This window comes from Tamandua tetradactyla, chromosome X (assembly GCF_023851605.1).
Source record: "Tamandua tetradactyla isolate mTamTet1 chromosome X, mTamTet1.pri, whole genome shotgun sequence".
NCBI lineage: Eukaryota > Metazoa > Chordata > Mammalia > Pilosa > Myrmecophagidae > Tamandua > Tamandua tetradactyla.
The window spans coordinates 158,101,356-158,125,519 of record NC_135353.1 but is presented as its reverse complement, the minus strand read 5'-3'; the positions used below and the strand labels follow the sequence as shown (position 1 = coordinate 158,125,519).

Sequence of the window (24,164 nt, the reverse complement as noted above, 5' to 3'; positions counted from 1 at the left end):
AAGGTTTAAATGTTGAAGTCACTTAAATTGCATTTGTTGCACCATTGTGGATTCTGATATGTAGTGGCAGTAGACTCCAAGGTATAGAAAAAACTTGTCTTGGATAATGCACCATTTCATCCTCAGACTTGTAGGAACACATTTCAGTCTTGAAACCAGTATTTTTTAGTTATGTATTCAACTGCCTTTATTACACCTGGTTATCACAATTCAGTTCTCAGGTGTTGCAGAAAAATCTACCTCTTTCAGACTGTAGATGGAAATAACTGTGAAAAAATGGATGCAGATATCTAGTTTGTGCTAAACACACTGCTTTATTTTTACAGCCCACGTCTTTCATGAGGATACGAATTGTTGAGGCAGTCTTGTTTTGCTTTTCAAAGACATTTTGTAGAGATTTTTCACTAATGTGAACCTGATTTTATCTATTCAATTCTGTATAGATTAAGTAAATATGTATGATAAATTTAATGCCTCCTGTGTATTCTTTTAACTGTGACCTTAATTATATAAGCTCACAGAGATCTGTTGTAGAGAGCTGGTTTCTCAGATCTTAGAAAGTAGTTTAATTATTGTACAACTTAAATAAGAGGGGTAGGGGACTAAACCACCTTCTAAGTGGATGGCAGAAATCTCATTTATACAGCCAGACCTCTGTTAGTACCTTGTCTTTAAAACAGATAACTCGAGAAGAATTCTACAGTGTAGTTTCTGCTGAGGCTTTAAAAAACTACAAGGATTCCAAGTTTCTCCAGTCTCAGCTTGCCTTAGCACATCCAGGTCTACTTGTCTGGATAACAAGGGACACTTGTATGTAAGAAATGTCTTATTTGGTGATAAGCGAATGATGTTTAATCACATATAATGAATCCTGTGTAAGAGAGATTGGCCAAAGTTTTTCTGTTTAGGGTTAGTAAGTATTTAGGCCTTCTGTGCCATAGAAGGTCTCTCACTTTAAAAACCTTTCCTAGGGAGTGCAGGGGTAGTTCAGTGGTAGAATTCTCACCTGCCATGCAGGAGATCCAGGTTTGATTTCCGGCCCATGCAGTTCCCAAACAAAGAAACCAAGAAAAACAAAATTCAACAAATGGTGCTGCAATAACAGGGTACTCACATGGAAAAAGAATGAAATGTGACCCCTGCCATAAAGCATACAAAAACCGTTCCTAGCTGGCACGCTCTATAAGAACAGACGTTTGCTGGTCCCTGCTACTGTTTGTGAAGGCACAAACAGGATATGGGTCCAATGATGTGTAAGTTAAGGTAGACGGAGGTTTACAAATCCATTAACCATAAAATACACCTAACTTCTTCCCCACCTTTGGATTAGGAAGATACTGTCATGTACCCTGGGAAGAGAAATTCAATGTGCATGTATAACAGTCTCTGTACTTCGAAAATGAGGCAAGAAATTGTAGACAGCAGTATTAACCCATTTCCACTCAAGAATCAGGATACACACACACACACACACACCCCCACACAGTTACCGTGCTTCTAAAAGAATAAAACAAAATTTATTTTAAAACTTTATTTCTGCAAAGCCAATCGAGGTGTTGGAGGGAGAGGGTAAGTTATTGTTGCATATCTGGGAACAGCAAGCACTTAGTTGGAGAAAACAGGGACTTAGAACAGTTGAATCAAAGGCAGTACACTGCTACTGTATTAACAATGGTGTTCTTTCTTAAGCAACATTTCTTCCCTAATAGCTACAATATGATACAGACAGTACGCAACAGCTCACTTGAAAGTGCTAGAATCAGAAGGTAAAGAATGCCATATGCCATCCCACTTATATTTCCTACTATACAATGCCTTTTGGGCGCTTGATAAGTCAAGCATTCATGTAGCATTAACATTCAATAGAAAACCTCTCATACTTTGGGTTTAAGAACTTTGCCCCTCCAGTTCCGATGCTGTGACATCTGACTCTTCATCATTGTAAATATTTTCGGCCTGGAGAACAAGCACATAAATTTGTAGGTAAGTCTCCTGTGGTTTTTATAAGATCATCTAAAATTAGCATTTAATAATTCTATCTCAACAGGCTTTAGGATTCAATAATTTCAGTGTTGGAAATTAAATATGGACACATTTTTATGGTAATACATTTACTAGTTTCATTTTTTGTTCCCCTCCCCCAAGGACTTTATATATTACCTAGCCACCCATGCACAACTATTGTTTCAATTATGTTCATAAAAGGTGTTTTCCAAAAGCATTTTCAAGCATCATTCAGAGTGGTAGTCCTGATGTTTATGAAACATCTAAATACCTTAGAATGCCAAGTACTTTGTGCTCATCAGAGAACCGAGTCTTCTCTGAGCGCCTTGACATTTTCCTCCTGTGTCCTTCATGCCTGTGACACAGCAGACCCTGGAGACAGTGCAGTGATGCCGAGACACCACTTGATGACTATTTCAACAGTCGTGAAAATCGGAGCAGAAGCTGCGTCGACATCTTTGTATTTATATATACATGTATAGAGATTTCCCCCGACCCGACAGGTGACAGAAATTACGGATAAAGCCCTGGCATTGAACTAAAGACTGCTGTTAAAATGGAAAAAGTTCTTTTAAACTGTTCCCTTTCTCTAAATACTTGGTATAATATGCACCTAAATATCTGAAATAGTTCTGCTACATTACATTACCCCTAAATTTCTCCTATGCAAGAAAGTCATTCAGAAGAAAAAATACTATAGCTCACCATTTGCCATATTTGCATGATGTTATCCTCAGAGACTGAGCAAATAACCCAAGGCTCGTTGGGGTTCCAACTGAAATCTGATATCTTGGCAGTATGTCCTCCATGAATGAACTGTTAAGAACAACAAAAAAGCCTTAGTTTCCTAGCCTGTCATGTTAATCTTGACACTTGTCCATTAAAGACTTAAAGTTAGTTTTAGGACATCAGTCTTTCAAGTGGGGGGGATGTTGCCTGGCAGTTTAGAGGGAAGGTGATACAAGCTCAGTAATCACCCACTTTCAATTAGAAAATTTCCAACATTTCCGAAAAGGGAACAGAATTGAGAAATGGACACCTATATACCTTTCACCTACATTCAATAAACTAATATTTTGCTCCATATGCTTTCTCTCATCTCTACACCGCTATGAGCTTATGCAGGCCCACTCGCTGACCACTGGAAAATTGCAGATAGGACACATCAGATAACACTTCCAGAGGTCAGTTTCCCACATAAGCACAATGCCATTTCCTCAGCAAATATTACCAATAAACATTAATCCAGCATCATCTAATACGCACGTAGGTACAACTGTTTAATATTCACAGTGTCATGTTACATACGTGTTCCTAAAACTGGCATACCTGAGGAGTCTCCTGGTTCTTTCGTATCCCCCACCCCCACCCCAGATCCCCTTTTCCTGCTTTACTAAAGGCACACGTCTCACCCATCCTCAATCATTCCATGGTACACTGCCTCAGTTACACTCTAAAAGCAGTGCTCCAGGGAGTCTCCCATAAACCGAGAGAGCTTTGCTAATTAATGCAGAAGGGGACAACGTCAAACCATGAGAAGGTACTGCCCATTTTTATCTCAGAATGAAGACCCCAAAGAAATAGCTGTCACAAGGACATTATTAATACATTGCTTTGACCTGGGAAATCACACTTTCTGACACAAAGTCTGATTTGACTCTCCTGTTTGACAATGCAATTATATGCAATGAAGCCATTTTACCTAATAATTTTATCAGCTTAAAAATGTGCAATGGGAAAACAGCCTCCCCAAGTACTCTTAAAGGGTACATAAGTGAAAATATTTAAGACCACTGGCTTGAAACATCCAAAAAAGTCCTCAAAATAAGATATTGTTATGTGAAAATTAGCGTTAGTATTCACTTTTCTACACTTAAATGTTCCCTGATTTCAGGCTCTCCAGTAAAAACAGCAAAACCCCAGAAGATTTTAGCAAGGACCACGAAATTGCCGCAGAGCCGTAATATACAAAGTAATCCATTCTCCTCTCCCTGCAATTTCAAAAAAACCCGGAAACCTTGAAAATGTGTTAAGTAAAAGAAAGTCAGCAACAAGACCACATACTGTCTGCTTCCATTTATATGAAACACCCAAAATAGGGGAATTTATAGACAGAAAGCAGATTAATGGTTGCCAGGGCCTGGAGAATGAGAGGCTGGAGAAAGTGATAAGATAGCTAAGGGGGTACGGAGTTTCTTTTGGAGGTGATGGAAATATTCTAAAAAATCAATTTGTGTTGTTGATAGCTGCACAACTCTGAATAATGCTAAAAATCATTGAACTGTATGTAGACTTTAAATGGGTGAACTGTATGGTATGTGAATTACGTCTCAATAAAGCTATCACCAAACACATAGAATAAATTACTACACACTATTTTCTAGGAGCTTGAATTACCCTTAAGTGTAACATTTAAAAAATTTTCATTTTACCATTTTCATCATGTCAAAAACACAATCACAAGCCCTCCACTTTGAAGTCATCTTCAAGAGCTAGAATTTAAAGTTCTAACTAATTCTCACAATGAAAGGCCCAATTACAAATAATCCAATCTGCGTAAGACACTTCATTTTATGAAAGAAAGCCAATATATATAATATACCAGGAGTTCTGGAGGCCCATCTTCAGCATCTTCTGCTGATTGCTCTTCTCCAATTTTACTATTAAGAAAGGACACAATGCTTTCGTTATTGAAATTCTTGTGGCATGAATGTATGCAAAACCATTCAGCACAAAAGCTTATCTTAAAACATTCACACTCACTCTAAAAAAACAACTTAGTATGTGTATACTGCTATCAACTAAGGTTTTATATGAATGATTTGGTGGGAAGGTGTGATGTTTACTTTCTCAAAATGCGATACGAGCTGTTTATAATTGAAGCTGCAAAATGGGGAATTGTTATTACAAATATTAGCTTAAAAGAACAGATTTTAAGCTTTTTAACTATGTTGTTCTCTGCATTAGAATTAAAAGGTGAAGAGTATGTAAAATATCTAAACAAGAACTGATATACAGTTCCTATACTTCCTTCTTCATCAAAACCTTTTCCATAAAGCAGTAAAACACAATTACACATCAGTACTATAGATCTGTCTAAAGATACAGCGCCAAAAACCTGCAGCTTTAAGTAATATATAAGCCAAGGAAAGCTTTTTCCTTTTTTTTCTCTTAAAAACTTCAATTTGTAGAATTTGCCAGCGTCCCACAGGCGAAATGCCTCCTAATCAAAATAACACACCAGTATCGCAGCCCTATCTTTTATCTATCTTGAAGCCAGATTTCATGCTAATAACTGCTAAAAGCCAAAATACAGAGCCTTAAGTGGAAGACATTCTCTTCCTTCCCATAAAACTCATCAAACGAACTCAATCATGCAGGATTGCTAAATAATTCAGTTTCTCCTCCCCATAACATGTGTACAATTGCTAACAACCATTTTAATCCTTACTTTCATCAAATGTAATTTGAACAGTAAGCAAATCATGAGTGAATTACAAAAATAAATTATATAATGCCTGCAACTTTATTATAGGCACATCTGGGGCAATGAACTTCCAAACTTTATTATACCACTCAATAGAACTAAGTACATATTTTTGTTTTAGATTTTTTTACTTAACTACTAAAATTATTTCCAAATAAAACAGAAGTAGAATATAGTAAAAACATCTGCTTTAACATTTCCCTCTACTTTTAAGTATTTATCATGGCCATGAGAACTCTGAAGGTTAGGTGTTTAGAAGTTTTGCAATACTATAATTTTATTTTTATGTCTCTGTTCCATATAGTGAAAGATAGGCCTGCTAGCTCTGTAATTACACAGCCTTGGTTTTAATACACTAAATTTATTAGCCCACCTAATAATTAAACTTAAGGTGATGGCATCTTATGGAGACGTTTATTACTGAGCAACTCTATGGCTCTAAAGACCCAGATGAAAAAACCTAAGGCACCCGCAATTCTTGGAATACAACTCTGAAGTCAAGTGACTTTCAAGAACTGGGAGAAAACTGTTATAAAGAATAAGCCCCCAGAAGAACATAAGCTCTATGACAGCACAGGCCATGCTTATCTTGTTCACAAGTGTATTTCCAGCTGTTACACAACCCATAGCAGGAGCTCCTATCTGCTGGATGAATGAACACATAGAAGAGCAAGTGTATAACAATTCTAAGAAATTAAAGTCCCGTCAGTGTACTCTCAGACCCAATGAAACATGAACAGGTAGCATCTTTATCCTTTTCTAGAATAAGAATGCTTTAAATATAATCATCTGGATGATAAAATATATATACATACATATACACACACAACTTCATGCCTGAATATCAACAGAAATTCATTTTATTGTTTGCCAATTCACCAATTTACCTCTATTAATAGAGGCAAGACTGTTCAGGAAAGTTACTTTAGTATCAGGTTTATTAAAGTGGAGTTAGCAAATTGTGTTCCTAAATTTATCATTATACAATCTATCAGATTAGGAGAGTAGATCTATGCTTTGTCACCAGATTCTGAGTTACCTTAAATCCCACACATTGAGACGGCGATCAGTACCACTTGAAGCCAAAATAGTTTCATTATGTGGAGACCAGTGGACCTAGCAATACATATTTTGAAATGTATTTTAAAAAGAATAATCTACTCATAAATTTGTGTACACTATTCTAATCCTTGACATCTTCCCATCTTCTATTCTGTATCCTCTTCTTGGCCTACAGCCCCATCTTAACGTTTATGTGCTCTTAATGGACTAACTCCTGGGCCCACCCCCTATGAACATAACACTCCCCAGTAAGGTGGGAATCAGTGAGTGATCCCAATAAACTTATTCATCCTTATAACCATCCCAGAAGCTTTTATGTTTTCAATGAGCATCTATCTTACCCTAAGCAAATCTCTATTTTAAACCACGTGCATCAACCCATATAGCTGGCAAACCTTAACTGAAGAATCCCTGGATTCCACTTTTTAAACAGATCCTATTCTGCAAGGCTTTTCCTTCTATTTCTCAACTAACAGCCTCCCAAAAAGCTTCAAATGATCACCCACGAGTTTACTCATATAGTTGACCCAAGAGGAGCTTTTAAGAACTACAATGTTCCATTACCACCATATAATTTGAAAGAAATGTTAAAAAAATTTTCCTCTATCAAATGTTATTAAAATCTGACATACAAAAAACTGTTACATACCTGGAAAATTTCATCTTTATGAGATTCAAAGGTGTGGAGCTTTAATTTTAAATTACGCAGATCCCATAAAGCTACAGTCTGAGGAAAATAAATAAAAATGAATAAATTCCACACTTCACATAAGGTACTTTTTAACTATCTAATTAAAGACAACTGGATTTGTAAACACCAAATTTGCAAAAAGTTAGAAACCTTATCCGCAGAGCCAGTGGCTAGAATGAACTCGCTGTAAGGATTGAATGACAGACAGTTGACCTCGGCTGTGTGAGCGTCTACCAAGTGGCTTGGCTTGGAGGTGGTATTGGACCTGGTGTCCCATCTAAAACACAAAGACACAAAGCCAGCATGCCCCGAGTCCCCCGGGACCTCACCCACCTCTTCCGCACTCCTGTTTGTTCCTCACCCCACACGTGCCCTTAGCTCCACTAGGATCCCCGTTAACAAAGACACCAAACCAGCAGAGAACTAAAAAGTAGGACTTTCCAACCACTAAATGATCAATTCGAAACCTAAGGAGAATAAACGAGGGCTTTTATTTCTGGTTTCTCTTTTATGCGATTTGTTTTAGTCATGAACTATTTCTTAAGCGTATACAAAAGTACAACGTAGAGAATAATGTATCAAACTAATACCTACAACCCAGACTGGTTGAATTTCAATATTTTGCCACAATTTGCCTCAGGTATTTTCTCTCTGAGGTCAGAAAACATTATCGTGGTTGAATGCGCCCTGCCACTACATCCTGATCAGATCATTTTTCTCTCTTCCTCCAACTGAAGTCACCCTGATCCCAATTTCGATATTTACCACTACCAGGCATGCTTCTTCACATTCATTTCTGTTTTTCTTTCTTTTTTAAAATAAGAAACAACTGTGTTTATTCACCTCACACAGAAACTCAAATGTGAAAAGGCCATTACAAACAAATGCTGAGTTTCTAATATATATACCTCTATAAAGTTGTTTTTTTAAAAGTCCATGACAAAACCTACAAAGACATCAAACCATAGTCTCCAGTAATCACTGCTGGTTATCAGGAACACCCATCTAACAAAATTCTGAGGAACTTTCCACCTTACATCATAAGTTTCTGATCATCAGCAACAGATCCAAACAGTGACTCATGGAGCAGATGCCAAGCCACATCTTCTACAACAGCGGAGTGGCCAGTAAAGATTGCTTTAGCATCCACAATTTTGCCTTCCTTTGGTCCTGCATTTATATCCCACAAACAGACAGTCTGAAGGAGAAGGGGGAAAAAAAAGACCAACAAAACTTATGAAGAGTGAATTTAAATACTAACATCTTATTTAAAACATTTTCATTAAAACAAAAATAAAACTAGGTAACTATATAGAAATGTTATTAGCTATATAACTAGTTAGAAGTAAACATGAGGGAGAGAAATATAAACAAAAGTGAAACTTCACAACAGAATCAAGTGTGTCTGAGCATAACCTCCATGACCCAGGAAGCAGAGGGCCAAAGAAACTACCCTAACAAGTGGGGGAAACCGTCATGGTGGCAGGCAAAGGACACTGGGATCAGTTTCTCCCCCCATTCCAACCCCAAATAACACAACAAATCACTGAAAGTTAGAAGCTCAGTATTTACTGAGCAGATAAGCCAATCCTAAAAATTTACACTGGGAAGGACTGGGAATTAAAGCTATAAAAATGAAAAAGAAAGACTTTTGGACAAAGTCTCTCACTTGCTGACAGAAACCACTACAGACATCAGGAGACTGGCAACAGTTGAGTGACCCTGGGCCAGAAACCCCTACTAGGCTACTCGCAGAGGCCAAAGCTCCTGGCGTGCAGACAACTCCCTATGGCATGCTCCCAGAAATGCTGGCAAAGCCCAAGGAGAGGCCAGAGGGCCCTCCACAGGCCTCAACAGATCCGAGTGGCCTACAAATCGTGAGGCTTCCACCTTTTCTTGGCATCCCATCACAAAAAAGTTAGGAGGGTTTTTGTAAAAACATATTGCAAAGCCATGATTCTCATCCAATGGTTTCAAATAAGAGGCAATTCCATTAAGGCAAATCAGCACTAATTATAATTTCACTTATATTGGTATGGGTTTCATGTCTTTTAAAATTACTCTCTCATCTCAAGGGATTTCTGTCACAAAGCTGTTTTCCAGTAATAGCTACTTTCCCAGTAACAAAAAATAATTTTACATAATACACATGCCCTTCATCCCAGTTGTTACTTGCATACTTAGGCAATTTACATACTTCTCCATTTCCCTCCCCTGCTTCTCACACCTCAAGAAGGTAGGAAGACAGCAGGAGGCCTGGCGCTTGGGCAGCTCTTGCTAAGTGTCAGCTATTATTACCACTAGCACTTCTCTGCCTTCTCAAGGCACTTCTAAAGGCTACTGAACAGAGCTCACCTTCCCTACTGGGAACCTCTACCCCATGAGAGGAATCAGAGGTTAAAGCTGCTTTTCAGAGAATCAAGGCAGGTAGTTGTACATACCCCTCCTGCCTCCCTTGCACCTGAGCTGCAGGAACCTACCACGGACTGCATCAGTCCAATCAGGACTTTCAATCATGGGATAGCAATGGCAGGGTAGGGGATGGGATGGGGTGAGTGTGGGTGGTGTCCTTTCCAAATGGCAAGAGTGAGGTTGTCAGCGATCTGACCTGTCCTCTTGTTTTCCAGGAAGTTTTCTAGGCCTCATTCCTGAGCTACCACAGCAATGCAAAGAGCTACCCTATTCCAATGCCCTTCAATAAATTCCTTTTCTGCTTATATCAGCCAGAGTTCCTTTTAGTAACTTACAACTACTGAAGAGCCTTGATTTGGGGCAGTTATCTGTTTTCAATACTTCAAACAGTTTAACACATAGCCAACAAAAATATTTTAAAGGAGGCCCGTCATGTGACAAACTCTGTTCTAGGCACTGGGGATATACTAATGAAAAACATAAGGGAACTTGTTCTCCTGAAGCTGACATAAAATGCTAACTGAGACCAAGTTACATGAGCTTTCAAAGCCCCAGATGTCTGCTCTGCTTTCAGGTGGAATCATACCACAAGCTGTTTGCTTAAAGTATGGAATCCACAAAAGACAGGGGGCTGCTTAATGGTGAGAATGCTACAAACCACTTATCTACAATAAATTAACAATATAGTTTTGTATTTGGGTGGTACTTTTGACTGTTCAAATACTTCATACATTTAAATTGCCTTGGCACCTTATAGTCTTTTCAATAAAGGGCACTGGAACAACAGGATACCACCTGCAAAGAATTAAATTAGACCCTTTACCTCACACCACATACAAAAATGAACTCAAAGCAAATCCACGATCTAAATTTAAGAGCCCAAACCATAAAACCTCAAAATGTAAGCATAAATCTTCATGATCTTGGATTAAGCAATAGCTTCTTAGATTTAACACCAAAAGCACAAAGCAACAAAAGAAAAATTAAAGTGAACTTCAACAAAACTAAGCTTCAACAAAGTGAAAAGGCAACCCATAGAATAGGAGGAAATGTTTGAAAATTACATATCTGACAAGGGACTCAATGAAAAAAAGACAACCCAACTTAAAAACAGACAAAGGATCCCAATAGATATTTCTCCAAAGATACACAAATGGCCAATAAGCACATGAAAAGATGATGTCCAACATGATTTGTCATTAGGGAATCCTATGCAAATCAAAACTACAAGAGACCACTTCACACACACTAGGATGGTGATAATCAAAAAGACAATTACAAATGAGTATCACTGCCGAATCATCATACTGGGATTTCTGTTAGTCTCCAGTGTCTTGGAGCAGTTAGAAGAAAAAAATGAAAAATCATGGAACCATAACCCATACCAAACTTTAAAATCTGTTCTATACTTTTTAAAACATACTTGGAAATTTACTGTTTTGTATATGTTAATTTCACAATTAAAAAAAGGCAATTAACAAGTGATGATGAAATGTGGAGAAATTGGAACCCTCATACACTGGTGGTGAGAATTTAAAATTGTGCAACCACTTTGGAAAATAGGTAAGCAGTTCTTCACAATGTCAAACAACAGGGTTATCATATGACCCAACAATTCCACTCACAGATATATACCTAAAAGAAAGGAAAACTGCCCACACAACAACCTGCACACAAAGGTTCAGAGCAGCATTATTTATAATAGGTGAAAGGGGAAACAACCTAAATGCCAATCAAATGATGAATGGATAAATAAAATACGGTCTATCCATACAATGGAATATTATTGGGCAATAAAAACAAATGAAGTACTGATAAATGCTACAACATGGATGAACCCTTTAAGTATTAATGCTACTTTAAAGAAGTCAAAAAGAATAAGCTATATACTGAACAATTCCATTTACATAAAATGTCCGAACAGGCAAATCCTTAAGAGACAGAAAGCAGATTAGTAGTTTTTAGGAGCTGGGGAAATGGGGAGCGACTGCTAATGGATACCAAGTTTCTTTTTGAAACGTGATGAAAAATGGTCTAGAATTAGATACTGGTTGCATTAACAATATACCAATAACTAAAAACCACTGAATTATTCATTTAGACCCAAGCACTCTGTGGACTTCCCACTATAAGGCCCCAGAGGTCCTCTTTTAAATAATAGGGTGCCTCTGGCCTCCCCTCCCCTCCATTTTAAGGCTGCCTCAAAAAAACTTTGCAGAATACTAAGGCTCCAACTGGGCAGTTTGGGTGAAAAGCATTGCTCTAAATCCTAGAAAATGTTCTCACAAAAATCTGTACATCATCTTGAAAATCTTTCATCTACATAGTATTCCTCAGTGTGGAGCTGTCCATGACATTTTCTTTAACTCTATAAGTAGATCAGGAAGAACACGTTTCTCACATGGTCGTCAGATGCACTTAGGAGATGTCCACTCAAATTAGAATTCCAGGAAAGACCATAGCCTTCCTTTTGGTGACCTCTTAATCTAAGATCAGGATTACATTCTCCACTTGGGTCTAAGAAAAAAAAGAAATATCAACTGCTAAGTTATCTCTTTATTAGAACTGGCAAGAGCAAATTCTCACTCCTTCATTGAATAAGCCATAACATTTACTATAATGTTTGGAAAAGCAATATGCATGAATAAGGACTTGGTCTGACCCATCATTGCTTTGAAAAGCTGTTCTTTTACTTCATTTTAAATACTCAATACAAGCCGGTCTCACAACTATTAAATGACTGATTTACTTTGGAAAACCTAATACTACCGCCAACACAAAATTATTGACCACTATAGCTAGCTATCCAAGTTGAATGGCAGCAACCTCCAGCAACAGGTCAATTCCTAGAAATATTTTTTGCAAGGAAAGAGTGAACAAGGCAGGTCTGGCTGATTAGTTTTGTTTTTTTTTTTTTTTTTAATATTTTTATTGACAAAACAGCATACAAACACAGTCATTCTCAACATATAGTCCATACATGGTATACAATCAATGGCTCATGATATCATCACATAGTTGTGTATTCACCACCATGATCATTTTTTAGAACACGTGCATCACTCCAGAAAAAGAAATAAAAAGAAAAAAGAAAAAACTCATACTCCTTACCCTTCCCTCTCACTGACCACTAGTACTTCCATCTACCCAATATATTTTAGCCTTTGCTCCTATTAATTTTTTACCCATAGTTTTTACTCATCTGTTCATACCCTAAAGGGAACATCAGACACAAAGTTTTCACAATCACACAGTCATATTGTAAATATTTTATCTTCATACAATTATATTCAAGAAAACAAGGCTACTGAAGCACAGCTCTACAGTTTCAGGTACTTCCCTTTAGCTACTTAAATACACCATAAACTGAAAAGGGATATCTATATAATGTGTAAGAATAACCTCCAGGATAACCTCTCGACTCTGAAATCTCTCAGCCACTGATACTTTATTTTTTCTCGTTTCTCTCTTTCCCCTTTTGGTCAATTTTTCCTCAATCCCTTGATGCCAGGTCCCAGTTCATCCCGGGATTTCTGTCCCACGGTGCCACGAAGATTCACACCCCTGGGAGTAATATTCCACATAGGAGGGGAGGGCAGTGGGTTCCCCTGTTATGTCGGCTTAGAGAGAGAGGCCACATCTCAGCAACAAAAGAGATCCTCTGGAGGTGACTCTTTTTAGGCCGTTTTTTTTTTTAAACTTTTTTATTGTATAGTATAACATACATAAGAAATAAAAACATGCAACACTTCACAAATTTGCATGTCATCTTTGCACAGGGGCCAAGCTAATCTCTGTATCATTCCAATTTTAGTATATGTGCTGCCAAAGCAAGCACTCTTAGGCCTAATTTTAAGTACACTTAGCCTATCCTTTGCAGGAATAAGTTTCACAGGGGCGAATCCCAAGATCAGGGGATCAGCCAGTTGTCCCCACTGCTTGCAAGAGTATCAGAAATTCTCCAAATGGGAAAACTGAATTTTTCCCCCTTTCTCCCCATTCTCCTAAGGGGACCCCACAAATACTACTATTATTCACTGTCCAAATCACTCTGGGATTTATTGAGGTAGCATACTAACCTGGACAAACCAACAAAATCTCATGCCCTATTCAAGATTCCCTGTACTTGTGGTGTTCAACTAAACTGACCATACAATTTAAATTAGAAAATACACTACCCAAAATATAAATTTTGCACCAAATAATTATCTTTCCCTTTAGTCTCACACAGAAGTTGAAGATATGCATGATATGGCTGATCAGTTCTTGCAGGGCTGGAGGGTAGCCTGCAACCACCAATGACCCCTGCCCTAGCCTTGGGAATGTGGTCTTCAGAATGTTCTTTGTATTGTTGATCAATGAAATTGGGTACACCCAGAGCAGCGGGGCATGCTGTAGCAGCTTACCAAAACTTGTTAAAATCATTTTGCAAGATTCATGAAGTAGCTAATACCCGGTTTCATCACTCCTGAGTTTTGGTTATCATGGCTAGTCACACAGCAGGATGTGCCTATGTGACTAGACCTCCATAAAAGCCCCCGACACTGAGACTCAGGCTTCCCCGGGCAGAGGCGTTTATTTAGCCCAGGTCTCTGCAGAGCAAACTCTGCTAGAAAGAAAGCAAGTTACGTGTGGCCCTGATGCAGAAAGATCCAGAAGCTTGTACCTGACCAATCTAGACTTTGCTTGATGTATACCTTTTTCTTACTGCTTTTTCTCTGTATCCTTTGTTTTAAAAAATCCTAAACCAATTAATACAATCTAGCGAATCACCATATTTGAGGATGGTTAAGGGACTCTCAAAACAATTTTAAACCTTTAGAGATTATAAAGTATACTACTTTCAATGGTTTTAGAAAATATTACGATTTTGAATCAAGAAAAAGCTCAAGTAACAGCCTGACTTTATTACTACATACCTGGCTTAGCAGGGTGCTTTGTATAGTCAAAAACCAACACGTCAGAAGATGGTGTTTTTGTAGCAATAATGTGAGGATTCTGTGGCATGTAACGAGCACGGTTTACTTCTCCTTCATGGTTAATTTTAATCTCACATTCAATTTTTCCTGTTACAGAACCAAAGCCACCAAATTCTAACGTGAGGAGAAAGAAATACATATTACTTAGGATTAAAATTCACAAGTCACTCTATTTAATCAACCCAACAGATTTTAACTTGATAGTATATAACAAACTGACCAGAGAGAGAAAACGCAAAAATACAGGTCTACTTGCCACTTGGAATTAATTTATTCTTCAAGCCCATTTGCACTGAAGAATACTGACACTTTATGCAAATCAGTTCTACTTGTATGTAGAAGAATTCTGTTCTGCTTTAAGAGAAAAAAACTGGCAAATTTCACTTGTGAAGATGATGTAGTTATTTGATAAAATTTCAGATAACCACGTAATAAACACTCAACAGATTGTTTCAGTTCATCTGCACTGAATTAGCATCTTGTATTTTAGGTTTCATCTAAACAGGAAAGGTTTACACCACCACTTCTTGAGTGTAAAGTCAGAAACATCCTCAAATCAGAAATCCACACTAACCCCCATCCAAACCTGACTCTCTCTCTCTCTCACTCTCACACACACACACACACACACACACACACACACACACACACACACACACACACACACAGCTTCTACTAATATACATGGTTCAACTGCTAGTGGAGTGCCAAAACTAAAACGGGGGGCTAACCACTCAATCTGATGTGTGACTAAAACTGCTGCCTTTATGTGGTAATGCTAAAACAATAAAGGTCTTGAAAGTATGATAGGTTCTGAAAAGCAGCAAGATGTTAGCAGAAAGAGTAACAGTAGAGAACATCGAAGCTGATACAACAAATAAGAACATTTTCTTCTGCTCACAGATAAAAACTTGAATTGGTCGCTGATACTTAAAAGCTAGGCAGTTTCACATTATAATTCTTCCTGACCTATACTGCCTCTTCTCTGCACCCTACTTTTTAGCTCACCCTCAGGTCAGAGATCACAAACTCAAATGTCAAATAGAGCCAAGCAGCTAACAAGTAAAACAGGCAGGCTAAGGCCTGGAGTAAATATACCTAAAGGAGTAAGTCATTTCTCAGTTCCAGCCAGCGCTTACTATGTGGAAATGCATTAGGGCCGTTGGCTCCCATGTCTTAATATCAACATCTAGCCATTCTTCTCTGTGGCAAACACAGCTTACTATTTCAATGTGGCTGAAAATCATCACCTATTCTGCACAAGTACTCCACCCACTACTCACACATCACACAACCATATGCAACCACCCACTTTCCCTCAGCACTTACCTTTTCCTTCGTATCAATGAAAGAAGTGTGTCTCAGCCTTCCTCAGATCCCCGCTTTGATCCCATCACTCCCTACCTCTACCGAAACCCATTCTGGTCCCTGCTTTTACTTCCAACATCCCAGCTCACAGGTTTCAGCAGTTCTAACCCTTCCGCTACAAAGATACACAAGTTTCCCAATTCCTTCCACTAAAACAACCCGAACAGCTCTTTTTTAAAGAACTGACCTTCCAGGTAAGATTCAGTTTGAATACGAGGCTTTGTGTTTTCAACCACCCCCTCCTGCACACACACACAAAAACCCATAAAGAACTCCACTGTCTAATGATCATAATGGTACCCACTAAAAAATACCAATATCATAATTCAAACTTTTAAAATGTGCTGACTGAATTAACATCACTTGTTAGAACACAATACATTGAACATGTAGCTTTAATTACTTCATGTATCCATATATTATGCACAGAGACTAATGTTAAACTGAAAGTACAAAAAGTACATGTATTACAAGACTAAAAGTCATTTTAAATATTCTTATTACAACAATATTTGCAGAAATAATGCACAAGGTTGACATCAACCCCCAATCTGCCAAGGTTATAGGGGAATGGGCTGTGGACTGTGGGAGTGGTAAATTGGATAATTCAGTTTGGAGAATATTTTTATATTACTTTAAGTTGACAATGAACATACCATACAACCCACCAATTCCACTATACTAAACTCTCCCTGAGGTGTACAAGAAGGGTATGTCAAGGATTTTCACTGCTGCACTGTTTTCAGAGAAAAAGAAGCAGAGATACAATCCAACTGTCCCTTAGTAAGAGAAGAGACAAATTAAGGGTCAATCAAAATGGAATACTATACAGCAGCTAAAAGAATGAGTATACACACACAATAAAAACAATGTTGAATGAAAAATGCAAGCTGCCAAATATTATTATATATATTTACTACTGTTTAAGTAGGAAAAATACAAATAATTGAAAATGACACTAACTGTGATTAACTCTGCAGAGGAAAGTTGTAAGGAGGAAGGGGGTAAGTGGGACTTTAGCTATAAAATAGTATTTTATTTTCAATAAGGAAAAAAACAAAAGCAAATATTACAAATTGTTCATATCTATTAAACCATGTGGGGGTGCAAGGAAAGAGTTAACATGGCAGGTCTGGTTGTTTAGCCCTTGCATCTCCGAAGGACATTGGAACCATGATTCACCCTTGGCCAACTCCTGGGAACATGAACCTCAGAATGTTCTTTATGTCACTGATGGACTGAAGATTTTGTGTACACCTGGAGCAATGGACCATGCTGTACCAGTTGCTCAGGGTTGCTCTGCACAAACATCAAGAGTGCTAATGGACACCTGGTTTCATTACAGGGTCCCAAGTTTCAGTTACCATAGCCACTTGTCAGTGAGATGTACCTACTTAATTAGAATCCCCCACCTCCTTGAAAGCCTCAGACCCTGAGACTCAAATGGGTTTCTCTAGGCAAAGGTATTCCACCCGTCATCGTGGTTTATGTCAGAGAAAAAGTACATCTTGTGCATATAACCTTGGATGAGGCCTGTGCCAGACCTCCCTATACTTGTTGATGCATATCTTTTTCCTGCTGCTTTTGTTTTGTAACCTTTTTTTGTAACAAACTTTAGCCAGGAGTATACTTTGCTACTGAATACTGAGTACATCTAGTGAAATCAGCAAACTTGGAATAGCCATGTTAATACCAGAACAGGGGGTTTATGTGCGCTGATACACCTCACCACCAAAAAGAAAGAAAAGCCAACAGCTTCCCTAATTAACCCTCCTACTACATTACCTATTCCCCCCCACCAAAAAAAAACAGCCCATTAACTGTTTAGTACATATGCCCCCAGATTTTTAATATGCTTACATCAACACATATTACTTATACCAAAATGGAGTACAATAATTATACATACTAATTGTTCACTTAATTTATCTTGGACCTCTCCATCCCAGTGCATATAGTTTTACCTCACTCCCAGCGACTGAAGAAGAATGTTTCAAACATACCATAATATATTTAACCAATTCCCTATGAAGCAACATCAGGGTTGCTAGATTGAGGCTAACTTCTCAATCCTGCAAATAATGCTGTTGTGAAATCCTCATGCACGTATAGACGAGTAACTCTGTAAGATAAATTCTTAGAAGTTAAACTGTATAAAGTTTTAAAAGCATATGCTTAGAAAGAAACATATACCCTTTGACACTGATACTGGAATATATGGTATACCTACCACCCTTGTCACTCTCACAATGGGAAGCATCAAACTGTGCATCATCGTTCGGAATATGTACACGAGCCACCACCAAATGGTTCTGCTCATCAGATGTGTGAGTCCCCAGCACTAGCCAATGAAGAGCATAATCCTTTCCTTCTGGTCTGTTTAAGAAAGAAAACTAAGTTACACTAATTCTACAAGAAATTTTGGGCTGCTAATAAATTCAGTCTAGTCCTCCTAAAATACACCAAAATTTCTTCAAAACACATACACACTAAGCATCAACCATGTGCCAGCACCCTGCCCCCCAAGTTACCAACTTCACAATTCCCAGATGTCCAAATTTAAGGAACTGTTCTAATAACAACACACAGAGGGATTGCTTCTTTCCTCAAAGAGTCATCCTCCTGTGCCTCCAAGTATCAGCAGGAACACTACCTTTTCTGGAGTAGCACTCTGGGACAGGTAGGTCCAAATTAGGAAACACACAAAAACACCCATTCACAGATCCCCATACTAATAAATCATGATTATCATGACTATCAAATATCTTCTGCCCATAGCAGCATTTTATTAAATGCTAGACGTTTCTGATTTTCCAATAAGAGGCAATAAAGTAGAATGGAAAGAATAAAGAGTTGAGTCAGAAAAACAGTTTAAATACTGGCTCAAACTAAAATTAGCTGTATGTAATTACTTCAAATCACAACTTTCTTGAGGGCCTATTTCCTTAGCTAAAAACATAGGTCATGAGTGCAAGTGACATGGTATGAAAACACCTTATTTATGTTTATGATGTTTAAAGTTTATGAAATGGGTATTCTTACATTTTCTTGAGGGGTCTTTGTTCCCTCGCTCTGTGATAATTCACCTTGAAGCCCAAGAACCTGCTAATGCCTCTTGGCCCAATCAGTAATTTTTGCATCTTTATAGAACTACAGTGCTTTCCCATTTGTACTAGCATGAACAGCAATTTTCAACCGCGTTCCATGGTCCCAACTTAATGAGAAGGGCCATAATCTATCTATCTCTAAATTTCAGTTGTACAAAGGATCCAGTGGTTTTTTTAAAAAAGGTTTGGATGTTACTTGTAAGCACAAAATTTAGCAATAACTGAAAAACATAAGACAAAAGTTAACCAAGCTAAGATATGGCTTAAGGTAAAAAGAACAACAAATGTGCACAGAACAAAGAACAAAATAAGGCAGCCATGGTTAATTAAGCAATAGCAACTTGTTTGTAAAGACAAGGGTCTTAGTTGATGGATGCTGAGGGGATTATATATCAAAAAAGGTAATTCACCTTAGATGGTCTTGAGAGTGTGAGAGAGCGCATGCATGTGTGCATTTCTAACTGGTAAAACCACTTACAAATGAGGCTCTAGGTAATGTACTTTAGGAGGGATTAGATGAAAAAGCAGAGTTTGAAATGAAAGGGAACTTAAACATACCACATGAGAAACAGTTGAGAAGAACAGAGATGCTGGAGAGAAAGGAGGCACCACAGAGCAATATTAGGACTGATATAAATGGAAGGAAGCGACTTGTTTTTTATTGGGTTTAAGCAGTAAAGTAAAAACAAAAGGGAAAAGTTACAGTTTGACACATCAGTTCATCACAGGAACTTTTTAAGGGGCACTGTCCTAAGATGGAGATGGACTTGGGACAACAAAGCATCTTAAAAAATTCTTCTTGGCTCTAATAAAATTCCACTACTCCAGTTTCCCAACTTGATAATCATACAAGGACTGCTCTTTTGACTACAAATCCTTTCACTTCATCATCAAAACACAAGCCTACTTTCTAAAATAATCAAAAGGAAACTCTTTTCCTCTAACACTGGATGTACCTAAAGGCTGCAGAAGTACTAATGGTAAAAGAGCCTGTCCCCTTCTTCAGTGTCAGAATCCTTTGATCTAGTCACTCTACTGCTAGGAAATTTACCTCACAATCACAGAAATGTGTCTTATTACAAGATTATCCTCAGCAGCACTGTTCACAGTCACAAAAGACTGAAAACAACCTAAATACCCATCACTAAGGAACTGATGACATATAGAATTCTATGAAGCCCTTGAAAAGAATGAAGCCTATTTAAGCATGCTGATAGGAAAAAGGCTCCAATATACACTCTTAATGAAAAGTCACATGAACAACCTGTTACCACAAAAAAAGGTGGAAAAGAGATAAATACGCACTTCTATATGCTGGCAAGATGGCTAAGAAATTGAAAATGAGTGTCCCTGCCCTGGGGAAGGGAGCTGGGAAAATAGGGGACGTGGAAGGGAGATTTATTCTTCACTCTATATACTTGCGTACTTTGATAGACTGCAAAAGCTCTTTAGGTAGAAACTAAGTTAAGTCTCAATACATTTATTAAGAAGTTACTTAACAAGATATGAAATAATGATCTATGAACTTTAAAAAATAAAACCTTTAAAAAGCCAAATCAACTATGTGGACAATTACCTAAATGAATTTAAGGATACCAACTCAGAAAGTTCAAGTAATAGAAAACATGTTGTATGTAGGCAGAAGAAGAAAGACCTACGAGAGGGCTAAAGGTCTCAGGCAGTAAGAAACATAGCCAACATTTTTACCGTTTTGTTAGTGATAAAACACAATCATATTCCCTTCGTATCCCAGACAGAACCCTGCTAAAAGCACCACAGAGCAGTCTTCAACATCCAAGAATGCAAGCAGGCTGGCTGGCATTTTCTTGCATTCCCAGAGCCACTGCACTTCCCACAACCAGATCCCACAACCTCTTTGTATGTGAAGAACACCACAGAATATGTAATTTAGTTAAAGCATTTTCTGGTAAGTTCTTAAGTGTGAATATAAAAGTAATCTGTCCAACCCAAGAGGAACATATAGGTTTATCTTTAAAACCTATAAGCAAAACATCATTGCTGGCAATGCTTAAAATGGATTTTAGTTAGTCACTACCACAGAAATTCAAACGGAGAAACACAGAACTATTTCCACCCTGTCTAACAAAGGGGAAGGAATGGGAAAATCAGCATCAGCTACCACAACAGGTTTACTGGGTGCTTACTATGCACCAGGACTTCAATATGGATGATCTTATTTAATTCCCTCAAGTGTAGGCGGTCAATACTACCAGCATCTCCATTTACAGTCCAGACTATGTGGAGATAGAGTCTGAACTCGCCCTAGGTCACAAATAGGGGCAATCTTCAAACCCAGGTCTCTAAACTGAAAGCCCCCGGCTTTTTCTACAATATTACAGGTCAAAAAGATGCAAGGTAAGGTACGTTAAGTTGTGGAAAAGTTTTGAATTTGCTTAACAGGAAGACAGAGTCAAATGCACAAGATGCTTCAAACCAGAATCTAAATACCCTTAAGCATATGACGCTCAATCTATTTTAGAAATCTATCAAAGGTAGTTACAAAATGCCCGTGTTCGGAAGTCTTCATTACTAGTTCTTGGCTACCTTTCCTGTATCTGTACATTTACACTCAGACATTTAGGAACACCAACGGAGACCCTATCTGTGTGGAATCAAACGTTTGCACACGGAGAATCTGGCCATTGCAAAATAAGTTAATCTTTCACAAAACTATAATTTTATAAAATAAGTAATAATTTATAAAATAGAACATAAAACAACTTTAAAATTATTTTTATAACTTATCACAAAAATTCACTTTATAGATTATTTGATTTAACCCCCATTAAATTATGTACTCATGATACCCAAAATTAATACACCTTTAAAGTCTACAGTCAAGTTTCTGCTAGGAAAAGGGCAAGCACATGAGAAAGGTAGGCAGGCTAGTGCAGAGGTTGTCTGAACTCTGGAGCCATCAGGTCTGTGTTCTTAAGCCCACTTCTTATCAGGTAGGTGATCCTGGGCATGTTTTTTAACCTTTCAGCCTCAGTTTCCTCATCAGCAAAACAGGATAATAAAAGCACCTATGCACTGTAGTACCCTTGTGAGGATTAAACCAAATAACAGGACGTAAAACTTCTCAGATGTGCCAGATCCTGTTCTAAGCATTCAATAAATGTCAGCAATTATTACCAGAGAAATTTTAGGACTAGCTAAAAAGAACACTCTAATGAAAACTAACAGCAATCTCAAAGTATATTCTATATTTTAAGACAATAACAGCCTTTCTTCAGGAAACCGTTGCCAAACTTTTTCCCTTTGCCAATCAAAACTGTTTATCCTGAGTGCCAGCTACATGGGCGTGTTCTTTTTGTAAAAATTCATCAAAAAAAATTACATTTACAATTTGTGCATCTTCTGTGTGCATGCTTTCAATAAAGTTTGAAAGAAATGCAGTAGTCCAGGGCCCCGAGAGATGCTGCTCTATATCTCAGCCCAAGACCATTCAATATATTCAGTGTTTCCTAAAAACATCATTATTCTCACAAAGGAGCCTTTCTCCCCCTTTAATGCCACGCGTATACATCAGAATTCATCCCATAAGTCACTTCAACTTTAAAAATAAAAACCACCTACCACCTCATCCAAGGGCTAATGATTACGAGCTTACATTCTAGGTATAGAACGCTAAGAAATTCAGGTCGACACTTCAATTTCTGCAAAATAAAAGTTGCCAGAAACCCTTACTTAGTCACTTCAGGAAGCCACTGTACGGTAAGACTCGGCCACTGAAGAGCATGGGTCATAACCAGGTCATATAGAAATGGTGTATTCTTCTTCCAGATTTTATATTCTTCGTTGATGACACGCTCCTCCACAGTATCTTCGAACACTGAAATTTGGAGAAAGCTCATACGATTAAGTGGCTGAGAGACCGAAGTCAGAAACTGTACACAGGTACTGGAGAGGTCACCTCGAGATGGCCACACCTCTCATCTATCCCTTTATCTTTACTTTAGAGGCAAAAAACTGCTCCCCCAGAACGTGGACAGAATATTAATGCCAGAAAGCTTATTTTTTGCACTTTGAGCTCAATATCTCCTGCGCAAACAGAATAGGATAGTAACAGGGACGCCAAACCGCCTCTGATTTTAGGAATTGTTTTGTCCTTTACAGCTGTTCGCACCTGCTCTAAGGAGATGGATTGTGTGGATCTAGAGGATCCCTATAACCCACTCGGAGACAGATCTACACGTAGCAGAAAACCATCAGCCCCCTCCCTTCATCCCCCACCAGGAGAGGCCCCACGATACCCGCGCGGGCAGCCATAGGCCAAGCGGCTCCAGAGGCCCCGCGGCCGAGGCCGCGACCCTAAGGCGGTGGACGCGCGCGTGCGGAGAGAACCGCCGTCCCCGCTGCCCGGTGGCGGCCGCCTCCGCCCCAATGCCGGGAGCGCCCAAGAGAGCGCAGCCGCCGGGGGCCCAATCCTGGGCCCCGCGCCCGGCTCCGGAAGTGCTCGGAACCCTCCGCGCCGCGGCCGCGTCCCGCGCAGGCCCCTCGAGGCGCGCGCCCAACCTGGCGCCCGGCCCCGCCCCCTGCTCCGCACGCCAATTCGCGCCTTTCGCCGGCGCGTGCCGCGGCCTCGCGCGCCCGCCGCCCCCCGCAGCCCCGGCGCGCGCCGCCCCGCAGGGCCTCTTACTCTCTTTACTCGCCATCTTGCGTCGGGTCGTTCGCCCCTCGCCGCCGCCTCGGACTCCCCTCGCTAGTCGAGAGCAGCCCAACCGCAGGCGCTCCTGCCTTTCCCAGCAGCGTCACGCACTTCTAGCTGCCGAAGCCTGAGCTCCGTTGCTGCCTGCGTGCTCCCCCAGATGCCGCGTCCTTCTTTCCTGCCTCCTCCCCTCTCGCGGGTACCGAGGTCTGTGCTGCGCTTCTCTCTCTCCAAACTTGGAACGAGACTTTTCAACCCGCGCCTCTCAGCCCGCCCAGGCTGCTGGGCGCAGGCGCATCCGCCTGGGAAAAGTGAGAGGCGGTGGGGAGGCGGGCCTGGGAGCCAACGGCTCCTGCGCCTCGCCCAATGGCGTGAGGCGGGC

General features: G+C 39.2%; 1 protein-coding gene and 1 non-coding gene across 5 annotated transcripts; both read right to left on the bottom strand.

Annotated features, from left to right (window-relative positions):
• Positions 1-1,516: 1,516 nt before the first annotated feature.
• Positions 1,517-24,113, bottom strand: RBBP7 (RB binding protein 7, chromatin remodeling factor). 4 transcript variants are annotated; one of them, XM_077145877.1, is made up of 12 exons: positions 23,774-24,113; positions 22,822-22,966; positions 18,234-18,379; positions 14,576-14,749; positions 12,058-12,173; positions 8,282-8,442; positions 7,395-7,521; positions 7,203-7,280; positions 6,531-6,607; positions 4,607-4,664; positions 2,710-2,820; positions 1,517-1,956 (listed from the first exon to the last, which is right to left on the bottom strand). In XM_077145877.1, the coding sequence occupies exons 1-12, from the start codon at positions 23,787-23,789 to the stop codon at positions 1,888-1,890; spliced, it is 1,278 nt and encodes a 425-aa protein (XP_077001992.1). In that variant the 5' UTR covers positions 23,790-24,113; the 3' UTR covers positions 1,517-1,887. The 4 variants fall into 4 exon arrangements, with proteins under 4 accessions (XP_077001992.1, XP_077001995.1, XP_077001994.1 ...); XM_077145880.1 differs by having other exon boundaries at positions 14,576-14,722; XM_077145879.1 differs by lacking the exon at positions 23,774-24,113 and adding an exon at positions 23,388-23,494.
• LOC143672278 (U6 spliceosomal RNA) lies at positions 13,391-13,494 on the bottom strand. Its single transcript, XR_013169747.1, has one exon. It is a non-coding gene; the product is annotated as a U6 spliceosomal RNA (small nuclear RNA).
• Positions 24,114-24,164: the final 51 nt, after the last annotated feature.

Excerpts from the sequence above, each read along its gene's own strand:
- RBBP7 (XM_077145876.1), bottom strand. The coding sequence starts at position 22,988 with ATGAGCTTTCTCCAAATTTCAGTGTTCGAAGATACTGTGGAGGAGCGT. Across the intron at positions 18,380-22,821 it reads TGGCTTCCTGAAGTGACTAA|ACCAGAAGGAAAGGATTATG; the intron begins GTAAGGGTTTCT and ends TTTCTTAAACAG. Across the intron at positions 6,608-7,202 it reads ATAAAGATGAAATTTTCCAG|GTCCACTGGTCTCCACATAA; the intron begins GTATGTAACAGT and ends ATGTATTGCTAG.